The sequence below is a fragment of the Panthera onca genome, chromosome Y (genome assembly GCF_046562875.1).
Source record: "Panthera onca isolate mPanOnc1 chromosome Y, mPanOnc1 haplotype 2, whole genome shotgun sequence".
Taxonomy (NCBI): Eukaryota; Metazoa; Chordata; class Mammalia; order Carnivora; family Felidae; genus Panthera; species Panthera onca.
Genome location: NC_138358.1, coordinates 27645514 through 27664503, shown reverse-complemented (window position 1 = coordinate 27664503; position 18990 = coordinate 27645514). Strand labels below are relative to the sequence as shown.

At 41.5% G+C, this 18990-nt stretch overlaps 1 protein-coding gene across 2 annotated transcripts; it reads left to right on the top strand.

The window, feature by feature from the left end:
* The first annotated feature begins 9146 nt into the window (after positions 1 to 9146).
* On the top strand, positions 9147 to 18142 carry LOC145714940 (odorant-binding protein-like). Of its 2 annotated transcripts, none has more exons than XM_081794484.1 (7): positions 9147 to 9458; positions 9954 to 10090; positions 13318 to 13388; positions 15722 to 15823; positions 16664 to 16765; positions 16989 to 17034; positions 17937 to 18142. In XM_081794484.1, exons 1-6 carry the CDS (start codon positions 9213 to 9215, stop codon positions 17027 to 17029), a joined length of 699 nt encoding a protein of 232 aa, XP_081650610.1. In that variant the 5' UTR covers positions 9147 to 9212; the 3' UTR covers positions 17030 to 17034; positions 17937 to 18142. The 2 variants fall into 2 exon arrangements, with proteins under 2 accessions (XP_081650610.1, XP_081650611.1); XM_081794485.1 differs by having other exon boundaries at positions 16664 to 16770; positions 16994 to 17034.
* Positions 18143 to 18990: the final 848 nt, after the last annotated feature.

Below are 18990 nucleotides of genomic sequence, written 5' to 3'. Positions count from 1 at the left end.
TCATGAATGAAAATGGAATTATTACAACCAATCACTAAGAGATACAAGCAATTATCAGGGAACACTATGAAAAATTATATGCCAACAAATTGGACAACCTGGAAGAAATGGACAAATTCCTAAACACCCACACTCTTCCAAAACTCAAACTGGAGGAAATAGAAAGCTTGAACAGACCCATAACCAGCAAAGAAATTGAATCAGTTATCAAAAATCTCCCAACAAATAAGAGTCCAGGACCAGAAGGCTTCCCAGGGGAGTTCTACCAGACGTTTAAAGCAGAAATAATACCTATCCTTCTCAGGCTATTCCAAAAAATAGAAAGGGAAGGAGAACTTCCAGACTCATTCTATGAAGCCAGTATTACTTTGATTCCTAAACCAGACAGAGACCCATTAAAAAAGAGAACTACAGGCCAATATCCCTGATGAATATGGATGCAAAAATTCTCAATAAGATACTAACAAATCGAATTCAACAGCATATAAAAAGAATTATTCACCATGATCAAGTGGGATTCACTCCTGGGATGCAGGGCTGGTTCAACATTCACAAATCAATCAACGTGATACATCACATTAATAAAAGAAAAGAACCATATGATCCTGTCAATCGATGCAGAAAAGGATTTTGACAAAATTCAGCAACCTTTCTTAATAAAAACCCTCGAGAAGTCGGGATAGAAGGAACATACTTAAAGATCATAAAAGCCATTTATGAAAAGCCCACAGCTAACATCATCCTCAATGGGGAAAAACTGAGAGCTTTCCCCCTGAGATGAGGAACACGACAAGGATGTCCACTCTCACTGCTGTTGTTTAACATAGTGCTGGAAGTTCTAGCATCAGCAATCAGACAACAAAAGGAAATCAAAGGCATCAAAATTGGCAAAGATGAAGTCAAGCTTTCGCTTTTTGCAGATGACATGATACTATACATGGAAAATCCGATAGACTCCACCAAAAGTCTGCTAGAACTGATCCATGAATTCAGCAAAGTTGCAGGATACAAAATCAATGTGCAGAAATCAGTTGCATTCTTATACACTAACAACGAAGCAACAGAAAGACAAATAAAGAAACTGATCCCATTCACAGTTGCACCAAGAAGCATAAAACACCTAGGAATAAACCTAACCAAAGATGTAAAAGACCTGTATGCTGAAAACTATAGAAAGCTTATGAAGGAAATTGAAGAAGATATAAAAAAATGGAAAAACATTCCGTGCTCATGGGTTGGAAGAATACTGTCAAAATGTCAATACTACCCAAAGCAATCTACACATTCAATGCAATCCCAATCAAAATTGCACTAGCATTCATCTCGAAACTAGAACAAACAATCCTAAAATTCATATGGAACCACAAAAGGCCCCGAGTAGCCAAAGTAATTTTGAAGAAGAAGACCAAAGCAGGAGGCATCACAATCCCAGACTTTAGCCTCTACTACAAAGCTGTCATCATCAAGACAGCATGGTATTGGCACAAAAACAGACACACAGACCAATGGAATAGAATAGAAACCCCAGAACTAGACCCACAAACGTATGGCCAACTCATCTTTGACAAAGCAGGACAGAACATCCAATGGAAAAAAGACAGTCTCTTTAACAAATGGTGCTGGGAGAACTGGACAGCAACATGCAGAAGGTTGAAACTAGACCACTTTCTCACACCATTCACAAAAATAAACTCAAAATGGATAAAGGACCTGAATGTGAGACAGGAAACCATCAAAACCCTAGAGGAGAAAGCAGGAAAAGACCTCTCTGACCTCAGTCGCAGCAATTTCTTACTTGACACATCCCCAAAGGCAAGGGAATTAAAAGCAAAAATGAACTACTGGGACCTTACGAAGATAAAAAGCTTCTGCACAGCAAAGGAAACAAGCAACAAAACTAAAAGGCAACCAACGGAATGGGAAAAGATATTTGCAAATGACATATCGGACAAAGGGCTAGTATCCAAAATCTATAAAGAGCTCATCAAACTCCACACCCGAAAAACAAATAACCCAGGGAAGAAATGGGCAGAAAACATGAATAGACACTTCTCTAAAGAAGACATCCGGATGGCCAACAGGCACATGAAAAGATGCTCCACGTCGCTCCTCATCAGGGAAATACAAATCAAAACCACACTCAGATATCACCTCACGCCAGTCAGAGTGGCCAAAATGAAGAAATCAGGAGACTATAGATGCTGGTGAGGATGTGGAGAAACGGGAACCCTCTTGCACTGTTGGTGGGAATGCAAACTGGTGCAGCCACTCTGGAAAACAGTGTGGAGGTTCCTCAGAAAATTAAAACTAGAACTACCCTGTGACCCAGCAATTGCACTACTAAGTATTTATCCAAACGATACAAAAATGCCGATCCAAAGGGGCACATGCATCCCAATGTTTATAGCAGTGCTATCAACAATAGCCAAAGAACGGAAACAGCCCAAGTGTCCATCGATGGATGAATGGATACACAAGACGTGATATACATCTGATGGAATATTACTCAGCCATTAAAAACGAAGACGATTCTGACACGTGCTACATGGACGAACCCCGAGATAATTATGCTCAGCGACATAAGCCAGACACAAAAGCATGGATGCTGTATGATTCCACGTCTATGAGGAACTTGCAGCAAATTCATAGACACAGAATGCAGAACCCTTACAGTGGTTGTAAGGGGCTGGGGGAGTGTAACGGGGAGTCGGGTGTTTAATGAGGGCAGAGTTCCAGTTTTGCAAGACGAAAAGAATTCTGGAGGTGGTTGCATAACAAGGGGAATATACTTCACATTCCTGACCTGTATGCTTAAAAACAGTTAAGATGTTAAACTGTAAGTGGCATGTATTTTACCAAAACCAGTTTTTAAAAGGACATTGGAGTTACTAGTCTTTCGTTCTGGAATCATTTTACTAAGATAATGGTATGACTTTCTCCTTCCCCTCTTTTCGGATCTCTGCTTAAATGACCCTGTACCACTCTGTGCTTGGGTACCCTGTGTTATGCTTCCATGGGACCGTCATTCATATTTGTGATTTTCTCTGTTGAGCATTTATCTATTCCTGTCTCCCCTTGTGGGAACAGAAGCTCTGGGTATCATATGTGCGTGGGTCACTGCTTTCTCTGCTTACAGACCTGTAACAATGTCCTCCACCTGCTGTGGGCTCAACAGGGACCTACTGAATGCACAAGAAACCCTTGGTATGAGTACTTGTGAAAACAAACTCTTTTTTTTTGTACAGCATGCATGGGGGTAAATGAGCATATTGCTTTCTGTTATACTTTCTAATAGTTACTTTTAAAAAATTCTTTTTGTGTTTGTTTACTTTGGGGTGCGTGGGCAAGAGAGACACAGAGCACCAGTGGGGGAAGGCCAGAGAGAGAGAGAGAGAGAGAGAATCCAAAGCAGACTCCAGGTTCTGAGCTGTCAGCACAGAGCCCGATGTGGGGCTCAAACTCATGAACCGGGAGATCACGACCTGAGCCGAAATCAGATGCTTAACCCACTGAGACACCCAGGTGCTCCTCTAAAGTTGCCTTTAAAAACTCTGAAATGCTCATTCTTCCCAAAGATAATGGGCCAGTCTCCTAACACTGCCACCACAGTTGCAGAAGGTGTGACCCTTGAGCCCACATGTGCATCTTGCTAGGAGAGCTTGGAAAGGGAGCTTTCACGTATTTCCACTGTGATTTATCTGTGCTCACAGGGGCCTTTTTTTTCCAATGTGGGACTAGATTATATTGAGCCATTCCTCAGGGGGGAAGACACACAATCCACAGTTCATTGACAATAAATGTTGTAATAAAGAACGGCGCTCGGCGGCACATCCCCCCAGGAAGGCAGTGCCCATCATCTGGCAAAATAAATGCATCACCCTGAAACTAAAACAAAGAAGTAAGCAACAATTGAAAACTAACTAAATGCAAACACATGCATGAGCTATGGGAGTCACAGCGGTGCCTTTCCTTCAGGCAGGAAGTCACCCCCTCTGACATTTGCAGGAACCATGGGGTATCTCCTCTAGTCCTCTCAACACCTATGCTTATGACTACTGCCTGCCGTGTGCATTTATCGCAGTTAGAACGGCCATCGGATGCATCACGGAGGTTGGCAGAGTCTTCTTCCCTATGTGGATAGGTTTGTGGGACTGTTGTATGGCTTAGTGGGCTTCCAAGGCGCAGAGAGAGGAGAGAATTTCTGGAGAGAAAACTTCACAAGGACAGGTGCTGAGGTGTGTTTGTGGTGCTGCTGTTCCCGTGTGGAGATCTGAGATTCACCCCTTTGGTGCCTGCACGCTTCACGACCGCTGAAAATGTTCTCGGTGGTTGAAAATGAAACCACACTGTTGAATGGATCAAGTCCCGATATACATATATACCCAGATCTACAGTCACTTGTGGTGGTCCGATCGAATGGAAGTGAGGCTGGCTACATAAAGAAGAAGGTGGATCAAGAGTAAATTTACTCGTTCATCGTCTCCCCTGAGTCTCCAGGTTACCGACTACACATCCTGGGACTGGTCAGCCTCCAGAGTCCCATGATCCAGACTCAGTGAACACAAATGCAGATGGGCAGTTAGCTTTGAATTTGACATAAACAACAAAGCTTTCTCTTCCCAGCGTAAGTTAAGCTCATGCTATATGTAAAATGCAAATTTAACGAAGCAGCCTGTATTTTAATCTGACAACCCTGCCCCTATATATGCACCAGGAACTGTTTTTGGCACGGGGTTTCAGCACAAAAGCATAACACAAAAACCAACCTGGAGTGGACGTTTCTGTCGAAGGACAGAAACTATGAGGAAGGAGTAGTAAAAGAGGAGACTGGGAGGTAATTTTGAAGCATGTAAGTTGTATACTGACTGGCTAGTGACAGTGGCCTTTCTGCTAAAGAATTGCTCACGGGCTTCTAGAAACATCCAGAGGCCCGTGTATCTTTTTGAGAAGAGGGTCTTACAGTAGCAGGAGGCATGTCGAAAGGGGTAAAGCTGGAAAGCAAGGCTGGGGAAACTGCACAGCGCTTTGTAGAGTTTGCAAGAACAATGGCGCTTACTGGCACTGCAGTGAACATCTTTTTTATTTATTTATTTATTTATTTATTTATTTATTTATTTATTTTTTCAATATATGAAATTTATTGTCAAAATGGATTCCATACGACACCCAGTGCTCATCCCAAAAGGTGCCCTCCTCAATACCCATCACCCACCCTCCCCTCCCTCCCACCCCCCATCAACCCTCACTTTGTTCTCAGTTTTTAAGAGTCTCTCATGCTTTGGCTCTCTCCCACTCTAACCTCTTTTTTTGTGCAGTGAACTTCTTAAACACACAGTTAAGAAAGCCAGGTCCCAGATCAAGTGACCAGGATGTCCATGGGAAGGCTTGAAATTCCATGTGGTTAATCACCACTCTTAGGGTGTCTAGTTCCCCCTGTTGGCTCAGCACTACGGGATTTCCTATGATGTAAGATTCCCAGTCTTACATCCCAAGAAACCAGGAACTCCCAAGAAAACTAGGATGAGTTGTCACGTAACTACTCTGAGTTCAGATCTCAAAAACATAATTATCATCCTTCTGACTCTGAACACTTGGATGTTGGTAGGGAATCCAAGAGGAGTTAACATAAAGACTATTAGATGAAAGCCAGAGGGGCCTGGGTGGCTCTGTTGACTTAAGCACAGGTCATGATCTCACGGTTTCATTAGTTAGAGCTCCACGTCGGCTCTGCCCTGCTTGGGATTCTCTCTCTCTCTCTCTCTCTGTCTCTCTCTCTCTCTTTCTCTCTCTTTGTGCCTTCCTGCTCATGCTCTCTCTCAAAATAAATAAACTTAAAAAAAAAAAAGAAACGTGAAATGATACATAGAGAAATCAAAAGTCTTGTAGGCCTTTACTTTTTCTGTTCTTGGCACTTCGTGAGTCAAACAACCTAATGGATTTGGGCAAGAGTTGTATGCTGTAGGTCCTTCAGGACAGAGTAGACAGGTGTCTGCTTAATCCTTTACAATGAACATGTAAACTAGAAAATGCAAAAGGAAAAGACAGGACACCTGGCTTCCTAGAGATAATTCTAGAAACGATAAGAATATTCAATGAATTGCAAGACCAGAGTCTTGTCCTGGATGCAGAGAAATGTAAAAAGGAGAAAGCAAAGAAAGGAACATGGCTGGAGGGCAAGGTGTGGGGGAGAATGACTTGTGTACTTGAAGACTTGACTCAGATGTCTAAAAAAATCTGGGTCTATATGAGAAGAAAAAGGAAGGGAGATCTCCATAGAATTCTTCACAAATTAACAAGTGAGCCTCCAACATATCATATCTCCTACAGTTCAGTGTGCCCTGAGTGAATATACCCAGGTAATGGATGTAATTAGGACCCAAATGGCATGTGGAGGGCAAGAGAGGTGTCTTTAACGGGAACCAGGGAGGACAGTGTTAATTAAATATTAAACTCAATCCCCGTGTTGACTGATGAGAGAGTATTATTCATCTCCTACTGCTGACCATGAACAATGTGGGAAGGAACACTGTCAGATACGGAAAAGATTTCATTCCATTTTTCATGCAAGAGGCAACAATACGGGCTGATCTACAGAGGGAATACAGAACAGAGAAATGCAATAATGGGTCCAAAAGCAGGGGAAAAAAGAAATGAAAGAATCTGCTTCGAGAACCCAAACTGGCCTCTTTTCAAATAAAGGAAGCAAGAGGTCAGTTGAAGGAGCAGGAGTCTTGAGAGACTTTCATCAAAAGGTGAGGGAAGGTCAAAGCCCAAATGAGAATTACTCTGAAGTTATGATTCTCTCTAGCATAGACTTCTGAGTCCATGCTATGTGTAATTAATTACACTCATCTGGCGAGGAAGTCCTTCACCACAATTGTTTTTGTTGCCTTTTGTGGGAGAATAGAAAGTACCTTCAAAGTAAATAAAAAAGAATTTGTGAAATCCAGACAGACAGACTGTGACCGGTCCTGTGCCCAGAGCCAAACCACATCTCTGGAGAAAGGAAAGACCTCCCAAGAATAATGAAGACCACATGGTTTCTGTGAAAAATAAAGTGAGCCAATCATTTTAACCTGTCACCATTTAAAAATATTTTTAATGTTTATTTTTGAGACAGAGAGAGACAGAGAGAGACAGAGAGTGAGCGAGCACAAGCAGGGGAGGCGCAGAGAGAGAGGAAACACAGAATCGGAAGCAGGTTCTAGGCTCTGAGCTGTCAACACAGAGCCCGACACGGGGCTCGAACTCGTGAACCATGTGTGAGATCATGACCTGAACCAAAGTCAGACACTCAATCGACTGAGCCACCCAGGTGCCCAAACCTGTCACCATTTTAAATGCCTATAAAAAATGTTAGGGAAACTACAAACAGAGGAAATTCATTGTTTTCTTTCTCCTTGATTTCCCTGAAGGTCCTCAGTCATTTGTAGGAATGGTCTCTTGACACCTTCCAAGAAGCTTCCTTGAGACTTGAACTCTCTTGCCCTATTGAGTTGTTAGCCACGGAGAAAAGAACGTCTCCCGTGAACTCACATGGCTCAGCCGCAGGCTGTAGGAGCCAGTGGCAAACTGAGCCGAATCGCCTAAGTCAAATCAATATCAAATCCCAACTCCTGGAAAACATGAGTTTTCCAGGGCTGCTGTACAAACAAACAATAAACAAAACAAACACAGTGGCTTAAAACAACACAAATGTGTTATCTCACAGATCCAGAGGCCAGAAGTCTGAGATGGGATTTGGGCAGCCGGGGCTCTCCATGCAGCCTCTGGAGGAGGCTCTCTTTCATTCTTTTCCTCTAGCCTGTGGAAGGTCGCTGGTTTGGGGCAGCATAACCCTGTTTTCTCCATGTATGCCCAAATTTCCCTTTTGATAAGGACACCAGCCTTACTGGATTAGTCCCTCACGATCTCCTCTTAATTAAGTATGTTTTCAGTGACCCTATTTTGAAAGTACACTTGAGATTCTGGAGGTTTGGATTTCAACACATGATTTTCGATGGGGGACACTTTTAATGAAGGGTTATTGCAACAGACTGGGTTTTAGACCATATTAGCCCTGCTCTTATCAAATTTCAAAAGATACCCATATATTCTTGACATTCCGGTCTATTCTTATCCCATAGACCATTTACTCTTTCCATTTCATAACCGACAAAAAGTGAGCAAAAGGGTCGTAAGGTTGACTGTTCTTGCTTTATTTATTTGTTTGTTTGTTTGCTTCCTTATTTATTTAGGCAAGGACTTCACACCCAGTGTGGACTCCAACGCGGGGCTTGAACTCACAACCCTGACATCAAGACCTGACCTGCGATCAAGCATCAGACACTTAACCAACTGAGCTACCAAGGCACCTCTGTTACTGTTTAATTTTATTGGCCTGTAAAGATGACTGGAAAGTTCATTTAATATTGAAGAAGTTGACCATGGTAACAGCTTCCTAAAAGACTGTTATTTTGTCGACTGATTCACTGTTTTTTTTTTTAAGTTTTTAATAAAAACTTAAAACCTGTTTTCTCCAAGCAGAACACTCCCCTACGAGCTTTCCATCAGTACAAAATTGTATGATTTCACCATCAACTCACAGGGTCACTCAGGACACTCTAAACCTTTGTCCCCAAAAAACCTCCAAAGTAGTGTACCGTCCAGCTCGTTCACCCACTTCAGAGTCTGGGAAATAAAGGAAGACCTAATGGTTCCACACATTTGGTCTGTGCCTTGGGCATTTATATTTATGAGTGGGCATAACTCAATGCCCACACATAAATCTTTCTGTCTCTCAACAAGGAAAAGGGTACAGTTTGCTGGGGAAAGAAGGTGATTTCCTTGAAACTCATCTGAGAGAAAGGGAAGGACAGGTTTGTTCCCCGCACTCCCCCCCTCCAAGAATGAGTGAATGAGTCTCAGTGTGACATGAGATATGCAGGCTTGATCCAAAATACCCTGTAGGCAAGCCTACCTTCTGAATGTCCTTTGGAGGGGTTGATGGAGGAAATGACTAACATGCCTGAGGTCTGAGAGATGTTTGGGATACATTGCTGCCAACAGGATGTTTACTTTCAGCATTGTACAATGGTTTCTTGTGAAAAATGACAAGTAGATAAACATTGCCACATTCACAGATGTTTACTATATAAAGAGGTCAAGATTCTCACCAGCAGGTAATTGATTCTGAGCTTCCTCCAGAGGAGAAACCAAGAGGTGTCAGAAAGATGAAGATTCTACTCTTACTTCTTGGAGTCGTTCTGGTTTGTGGCGGCCGCCTACCTTTACCGGACGGCCGCCTACCTTTACCGGACGGCCACCTACCATTACCAGACGGCCACCTACGTTTACCGGACGGCCGCCTACCATTATCGGACGGCCGCCAACCTCTACCAGACGGCCGCCTACCTCTACCGGATGGCCGCCTACCTTTACCGGACAGCCGCCCACCTTTACAAGACAACCTTGCAGAGGTACCAGAAAAAGGCTGACCTGACGTGGACATCTTCATGTGTGTGTCTCTGTGTGTGTGTGTGTGTGTGTGTGTGTGTCTTTTGGGGGGTTTTCTACGTATATCCAAATTTATGTGCATCTAAGCCTAGCCGTGCACCTGGAAACTCGGAATCCTTCTGTTCATCACCTCCTTACACATTTCTTTTGTACATGTCTGCTCTGGTCTATTAACTGGCTGCTTCCCCCGTACTTATAAAAGAGAAGGTGCGTCAGCCAAAGAGCTGTTGGGTTTGAGCTCTTGCATTTGATAAGAACGAGTGTGCTATTTCAGGACTGTGTGAATTTTTAGTTCTGCTGCAGACTTGGGTTTCTCAGTATTTTATAAATCTTGCTTTTGTTCCTTAAAGTTAGATAGCTCACTGCTGATGCAAAAGAGGAGGGAAACCCATGCTGGATGATGTTGGAGGCCATCAAAAGAATTGGACCAACGTTTCTGATGGAAACTTTGCTTTTAGCTTTCAGGAGAATGGAACACGCTTTTGGTCGCAGCCACCAACTCTGACAAGATAAGCAACGACCCATTCCCCGGTTATATGCGCAAAGCTGATGTGGACATAACAAATGGCACAGTCGTCTTCAAGTTTTCTGTCATGTAAGAATAGCACAGAATGAAAAGGCCTGATCTGATGACCCTGAGAGGGCATCTGAGTTGCATGTTTGCAGTGAAATACCTCGGTGATGTTGAAAAGTGAGACTCTGAGTTCTTAAGAAATTCAGTACACCCTTCTTGCTTTAATGAGATGATTCTCAGGGACCTCCTGTGACCATAGGGTTCCCGACACTGGCCTCAATCATTCTCTACCCTGAAGAACTCCCAAGTAGCAATGTTTACTCATTATTAAATTCACCAAAGCCTTTGCTGCTTCAAATATTATTTATAAGATGCTCACTTTTCTGCAGGCATTTTATTAAGAACTCAAGAGTAACAGACGATGAAGACACTTTTTTAGTTCCATTGTTCAAACCAGAGCCAGATACAGATCTATAGAGTAATAATATCATGCATGAAATTCTTTACTAAGAGGAAAGATGCGGTGGAAAGAGGGCACCAGAAAATGACAAATGATCGCATAGTTGAAGCGTATTGCCAAATCGAAAACACCAGCAATCACACATGCTGATGAATTCACCTGGAACTAACAATGATTTCCACGCCAACATTTGACTTCCAGTAGACGACTCCTAGGATAACAAAATGAAGCAGGAGGTATCCCTGAAATCACAGGAATATAGGGCATCTGAAAGCACCAAATCATGCAAACAGATCCATGGCCTGTAAGATTAAAACATCTATTTACACTGCAGGTGGGAAGTATCATGCTAATTTCTATCTTTCTGAGTTTGGATGGAGCTGCTTGGGGGAACTGATGATAGCTTATGATAGTTCAGAAAGTTCTCAGTATAAAGAAATGAGAAAACTTGCAAGGGGTGGTGACAGGGGATTATAAGTAACCGAATGAAGTCTGTTTCTGAAGACCTAATTTCTAAAGCTATAGGTCGAATGCAAGAATCTTTCAGTCTCCACTGCTCACACACACATAAACACAGGCACATACTTTGAAGAATGAGAAATAAAAAGAGACTGACATGAAGGAAAAGAAAGGGTTATGTTTGGAGAGAGTGGTTTATAAATATATAAATATAATTGTGTATTAAATTATATAACATGTTATATAATATGAAATCTTATACAATTATAATATGGAATAATATATAATAATAATATATGTATATGCCTGCAATATAGTGAGCATTCCATAAATAACACTCGAAGGCTCTACGAAGTCAGTAATGGATAAAACTGCAGTATATTATACACAATAATTATATAACATTGCATATATACATACTTTATATGTAGTATACACGTGATGTTATATAATTATGTAATTATGTATATAGATGTAATAGAGATGTAATGTAATACAATTATATAATTAATTATATAATTGATTGTATATAAAATATGTAATTGGTTATATGTTAGATACAATAATCATATAACATTGCATATATACATACATTATATGTAATATACATGTAACATTATATAATTGTGTGATTCTATAGATACATATATGTAATAGATATGTAATCTTATATAATTATATAATTGATTATATAACTGTATATAAAATACATAGTTGATTATATGTTATATACAATAATTATATAACATTGCATATATGCATACGTTGTATGTAATATACTTGTAACAGTATATAATTAGGTAATTACATACATACATATATGTAATAGATATGCAATGTTATATAATTACATAATTGATTGTATATAAAATATATAGCTGGTTATATGTTCTGTATAATATATAATCGATTGTACACATGTTATCAGATTACACACACATCCTATTCCAATAGATACACCTGTCGGTTTTCATTAACTTTTTAAAGAGCACCTTAGGGTCTTTTTCTCTCATTTTTCAAATTTCTGAGTCCTTCTGTGTTTGGTAGACTTTCCCTTTGGACGCCCACCCCGCAATCAGGTTTACTGAAACGCGAGGGACGTGGAGCGGTAGGTATCCATGTGAAGGCATAGTTCAGGGAACTTGGACCTATGTGTACCTCCCCTGCACCCTCAAGATTCACACATTTCCATCCCTCGCGTCACTGCCAATCAAAGTTCCTCGTGTATGTACCAATATGTGCGTTTCCCACTTCCTGGGTAACGTGTCCACTTTGTGGTTGTCTTCAACACCTTGCATACGAGCTGCTCTGCACTAATGTCTGTGCCGACACATATTTATTTGCGACTCTTCTCCCGTAGCCCAGAAGGGCTGCATCATGGCACACGAGCATATTTCACCACAGAAAGGGTCAAGCTGTTTTCGAAGTGACGGTGCCTTTTGCATTCTTGCCAGTAACGTATCAGATATTTAGCGGCAGCACATTCTTCCTAAACCTCGGTATTGACATCTTTTGATTTTATGCAGCCCGTGAAGGTGAGGTACCAGCTCACTGTGGTTTTAACCTGCATGTCTCTGATGAGTCATCGACCTGAGCACGGTTTCCTACACCCCTCTTGCATGTCGGGTCTGTTCAACCTTTTGCCCCATTTTAGTTGGTTTACTTCCTCTTTTACGATTTCTGCCGTATTCATTCTTCCTGTGTTTCCAAATATGCATTTTTTATCATATACACACACAGGAATGCACACTCTCACGTTATACATGTGACACGTATATAATTGTTTCTAATACACATGTAGTTTCCATCCAGCACATCCACGCATCATGTGTATTTATGCATTTGCTCGTGTGTGTATGTATGTATGTGCGGGTGCACACATATGTGACTTGATGTCTAATTTTCTGAGTAGTGTTTTTATACAAGGTTATGGCTCTGATTAAATTGAGCCCATCATTTTTCCCCCTTTTCTGGGGGGTGCTTTTTGTCTATTATATTATGTAAGAAATCTTTGCCCACATTGTGAGAACCGCCAAGGACCGTCTTGACGGCTCTTCTTCTCTTTTTCCAGAAAATCTTTAAGGCAAGGGAATGTTCTGTTTGCCTTCTTTTCTAATAATTCAGATTTCTTCATGTTTAAGTGCCTTTAAATATGACTTGTTTTACAGTCACTCTTTAGAACTACCTGATTCCACGTGTGGACAAAGACATTTTTGGCAGGTGACCTTTGATGGTGGAAAACCTATTTCTTCTCTTTCAAATGGCACGTTGTTTACAGGCACTGAAATGATGCCTCATTCAGATTCTTGTGCAGTTGAGACAAAGAGAATGTTAATTGTGGTTCAAAGTTTGTTTTCATCGACTCACTCGAAGACATTTTGTTTTTAAGGACGAACGGACTGTGCACAGAAAAGTCTGCCGTGGGAACCATTGGGCGTGACAAGTTTATCAATATTGGTTGTAAGTACAAGTATTTTACTGAGATATTAAGGTCAAAATCTTAGTCTCCACTTCTTTCTGGAACTCTAGTCTGCCTGAATTCTAGTTCAACTAATCATTGGAAATGTGACCAGGCACACTCCCCTAAATTATCTATCCAAGCACTTTACCTTGTCGTGCACAGTTAAGTCATAGGACATCGGTGGCCCCTTCCAATTTTGAGTATTATTAAATCATTGATAAGTGCTCAGGATGTTTATTTCATAAAGTTCTTGAGTATATGAGAATGTTTCAAGATAATTTAAATGGCCTTAGGAACTAAATATAATAGGTCTATCCTCAGTTTACATATCAATCTCATTTTGCTTTAAGAGAATACTTTTTTAAACATCATCTTAAAACATCTTACTGCATTCCATTCTTGGGAGATTAACCTACAATCCAAGGAAATCGGAGTGATTTTAATCGCCAGGCACATTTGTTCGTAACCTCAGCTTCTGTTAAAAGCAATGGGGATGTCGGCTAACACTTAGATTCTAAACTCTTCCTAATTACCCTAAACAACACTCCAAATTTTAAATGGCCTAATGTCTAAATATCTGATTAAAATTGTGATGTGTAAGTCTGTGGTTACAGCCCTCATCTAAGATAAGAAACAGCACAACGACTTGGCAAAAAGTAAAATATATGCAAACAAAGTGAATTATAGGCCTGGCATTCGACCCTACGCATATTCCTCAGTAACTTATGTTCCCAGTAGATCTTTTAAGTTATGTTTTCACTCTTTTTAGCTTTACATTATTTTTTCCTTTGCCTGAGCCATCAACGTCCTCTATCATCTTTTTTTTAATGTTCTCCCTTTTGGTAACCCCTTCTAACTTAGATTTGGACAACTTGAGAAGGGAGAATGAGCTGCACTTACTCTAACAGCTCTTTGGGAACTAGGAATTGTAACCTACCCAGCTCTGTTCTGGAGAAAGTGAGGTGTCACACTGACAAGCAGAATACCAGCAGTGGCCTTGAAACCATCCCAGAGGCTCAGAAGACAGATTTAACTTCATTGCTTCCATAACCTGCACTATCTCTATAAACTTATTTAGTGAGATTTTCTGCAAAGCCCTTCACTTAAAAAAATTTTTTAATGTTTATTTATCTGAGAGAGGGAGAGAGAGAGAGAGCGAGAGAGCGCTGAGCACGAGCAGGGGAGGGACACAGAGAGAGGGAGACACAAAATTCGAAGCAGGCTCCAGGCTCTGAGCTGTCAACACAGAGCCTGACGTGGGGCTTGAACTCATGAGCTGTGAGATCATGACCTGAGCAGAAGTTAGATGCTCAATTGAATGAGCCATCCAAGCATCCCTACAAAGCCCTTCTTTATAACATTATCATTAAAACATTTGGTTACTAAGAATCTGAAGAGATGTATAAACTCTTATTTAAATTGTTCCAAAGTAACCTAAGACTCATGGACCTAAGAGCAGGCCTGTGCAAGATTTAGGTCCATGCCACTTTGACTCTGAAGTTGTTTCAGCTGCCACTTGGTCTCTGGCTGGGGCTGACTAAGGCTATTTGAATGGGAAACACAAAGTGGCATAGTTTCAAATAAAATCCTCATGAGTGGTTCCAATAAGGCATTGTGTACGTTGAGAGCAGAAGAGAGAACGGATATTAGAAGGTTTGGTGATGACGCTAGGTTGGTCAATGCTTATTCGTTTTCTTGTATATGTGCCAGGGTAGATGGGCAGAGCCAGAGTGGAAGGTGCCCCTGCAGGCGGGATCTGAACGTGTGTATCCTCACAAGTAAAACCGTATTAATAAAAATGCACATGTTCGTGGCAGCCAGAAATTTGTTGGGTAATACACCTAGATTAAGGGGGCGGACGCAAATGGCTCAGAAGATCGCCCAGTGTAGGATAGGCACTCAGCACACAGTCATGCAGGGTTTTAAAGGGCAACTGAATTTTGGTCTTAAAGAGAAATCATCTCCAATGCCGGGATAAGGCAAATAGAAAGAGATTTTAAACTTGTATTGATAATATGCCATATAACAAGTCGTGTTGTTCAAAAAAAGTTGCCTCCACTGGAACACGTGTTTCAGAAAACACTTTAGTAAGACTGGAAGGGGTGAAATGTTTAATTTTGGAAGAATGGGGCGATAAGGAAAAGTTCCTTACGGGCCTTGTCTCCGTGTCATAAGCAATGTTACCATTTGCTGCGTCATCGGAGGGACCAATATGAGAATGTTTTTACCAATATGCTAATAGGCCATGGTAGAGCCAATCTCCAATACATTCACTAAGGCAAGGCTACAGTTTATATACATTTTACATATATATTTTTTGTCTCACTCACAGATACGAATCAGAATATTTTAAATATTTTTTCTGCCAATTCACATTCTATCATAATCAACATGAACACCAGAAGAAACACCGCACAAGCGTTTGTATTGCTTGGTACGTATATCTTCCTGACGATGGTCATGGCCGTGTAATATTTCCACTGTCAGCATTCTCAGTGTGAACATCAGTAGAGGTTGGAGGTACCAGATCGTAAGACATTTAAGAATAATTCCCATTTGTGCAAAAAAAAATTAGTTTGATTAGAAATTATCTGCTAACAAGTCAACTCATTTCAAGCCACGGCTATCTTCGGGTTGACCCCAATTCCTTCATTTTATGACAATTTTTCAAATAGACTCTTCAGCCTCAGAGCAGAAACTTCAAAACAACAAAAAACCTTCCTCCTGTTTAATCCTTTCAATGCACTGTTGTGAACATCAACGATTTCCACCCCCAGGGGCTTGAGAGGGGTGTTTCAGCTCTGAGATACTAGGTTTCAAGTTGGAAAAAGGCATTTGAAAACTCTGGTTTTCATAAAAAAGGAAGCTGTCTCCCATCACCCTGTGACAGGGCTATGGCTGGGAAGGTGAGAACCGTGCTTGCATTTTCTTTGGGCCCAGACCAGGGGTGCATGTCAGAGCCAGAGTCTGAGGTGTAGGCAGAGATGGGGTAGGCTGGATATTCTTGATGGATTAGGCCCCCAATTCATGGATTTCCTGCTGTTTTCCTGGAGTCCCGCTGCTGATGCTGGGCACTGCATGGGATACACAGGGGGAAAGCAGTGAACGGCTCCTACCCACTTAGGTCAGGCAGCTGACACTGGGACAAAGTCAGTGGCAACTGTTGGAGACTGAGTTAAAGACTTGATTTCCCCATTCATTCTCCTCGTTCTGCATGCAAAAATTCTTACAGGTTCTAATGGGCAATTTCTGCTTTATGCACGGTGATTTTCAGGCAGAAGACTTCATCCTGATGACAACGACTTTGCAAAGTTCAGGGAGTTGATGAGAGAAAACAATATTCCCGAAGAAAATCTTATAGATATGAGCAAAACTGGTAATGTGACTATATATATATATATTTTTTTTTCCTGAACATATCTCTCACCTGATCTGTAAATATGCTATCTGGAAAAAAAAACTGATTCGTTTTACATTTTCTCTTCCATGAATTATCTTTCATAAAATCCATTATTTAAAAGAAGAAATCCTTACAAATATTGGGAAATGGCCATGATGGGTTGCTCCTTTATTCACCTTTTGTATTTGTCTTTCCCCAGAGAAGTGTCCTAAAAATGAGAGGGGCACCAACCCGTCCTGAACACTGTAAGTAAGAATGACGTGTTATCAGTGCTGCTATGTCAACTCGGTAATTATGTCACTAGAGAGCTTTTTTATGTTACATGAGGTTACTTTTTTTACCCCAAGATTGCAAACCAGTTGAGGTGATTAATGCTAAAAAGCAGTTTGGGGGATAAAGCATTATTTCACAAGAATCATGCCAGTGACAGCCATTCAGAGAGAAGCAGGAAAGCCAGATGCTGGTGGGGATGACAGGAAAAATGAGTTTTCCAGTCAGTTCTGACTTGAGGGCTGTCCGAATGCGTCACCACTCCATGTCCACTCTTCCCGCTCCTCCCGTGTTTAATTTTGCGTAATTGCAACAGCCACCTCAGAGGCCCTCCTACCACGCCAATGACACAAGCGTTCAATGTGCATTTTCTGGCAGAACGTGATTTCCTTAAAGTGTGATTGTTAAACCTTTAAAGTAATACGAGCCTCAAATTACGATTGTGCTCTAGGCTAACACATGCCATTTGTCACTGTTGTTGGGAAGAAAGGGGCGAAAGAAAGGTCAAACAGAAATATTAGCTTTCATGCTGAATATAATGTCCTGAGGCCAGAGAGCTTTTGCAATCAGAAGACCAGAGTGTAAGTCCATCAAAGACCCTGTAAAATCATGTTTGATGTGCCATCCCCATGAACATTCATTCTGAAATCATGAAAGTGTTGGAAGGGGTCCTGATTATGAAAAGTCCCATCACACACACATCCCTGAAAAAATTCCAGTGGGTCCCCCCCATATCGTGGGGATGGAGAGTATGATGTTCCCTGTGGGATTGGTGCACTGGGTCAACTAAACGTCCTCCGAACCCTTGATGTTGTCCTTCCTGAGGCTCATACAGTCCACTCAACTCAACCTCCTCCCCTGTTTTATGCACCTGTAGCTGCATCCCTCAGAACCAGGAACACGGTCTTCCCCATGGAATCAGGATCAACAGCATGAAGCGTATGTTCCTTCTTTCTGCCTCACATCATTTTCTCGATTCATAAACATGTTCGCCTTTCCCATCTCGTCTCTGTCCATCACCATTCAGGTCCTGTTTGGTGTCACAGGATTTCTGAATGATGAAATAAATTGATTACACATGTATCCTGTACCTGTGTGTCTGTGCACATATGCATGTATCCTAAGCCTGTGTGTTTAATTTTAAAAACACCTAAATATCCACTTTACATACAACTACCCAGGAAAGCATGGCTGGCATAGGATCAACATCCCATCAGAGATGGCTTAAACAGATTAGGCTTAATTCAGATTAGGCTTAAAGAGAAAAGCCACAGAGGTGTCTAAATGAGAGGGAGAAAAAGGTCTAAACCATCAGCGGAAGGGACGATGGGTATTTTTACTATAATGGTCAAGAAAAACGTCCCAAGGAAGCATCTTATCTACCACAAGGACAGAAGTGTGCACACCTCACTGAGATTTATACACAGACAGTCTACAATGCCTCGAGTCATAATTGAGGGGAAGTGCCTACCATCACAGCACCATTACCCATGAAACTGAGGAGAAGGGCTGCTATTTCCTTACAGTAGGATCACAGTCATTACAGATGGGGCATCACGGTCATCCAAGATGGGGCAGCAGCTGAGACATGGTCAACCCAGAGGGTCATGGTGTCAGTGTAGCGCTTGGACAAACCATCAGATGGTGAGCTCAGTTGGGAAGCTGTGAACACAGTACGCAAGATCTAGAGCGTGCCATCCCATTAAGTTTCAAACAGCAGTAGACACGGGAACTTCTAGGGAATGGCCATTCCCATTGTAACAGGCAGAGCACATGGATCCGCTAGCCATGATACACAGGTGTTCACCATCTAAGAGATCAGCACTCAGGATGCCCCACTTACTCCAATGGCCGGGCCAAAGTTCAGAGATCCCGTCCACACCTCAGGAAAATAAAATGAGCTTCAACCAGGATTTAATAGAATAAATACA

Coding starts and splice junctions, on each gene's coding strand:
- LOC145714940 (XM_081794484.1), top strand. CDS start 9,213: ATGAAGATTCTACTCTTACTTCTTGGAGTCGTTCTGGTTTGTGGCGGC. Junction 9,459..9,953: donor TACAAGACAACCTTGCAGAG/GTACCAGAAAAA, acceptor CTTTGCTTTTAG/CTTTCAGGAGAATGGAACAC. Junction 10,091..13,317: donor GTCTTCAAGTTTTCTGTCAT/GTAAGAATAGCA, acceptor TTTGTTTTTAAG/GACGAACGGACTGTGCACAG.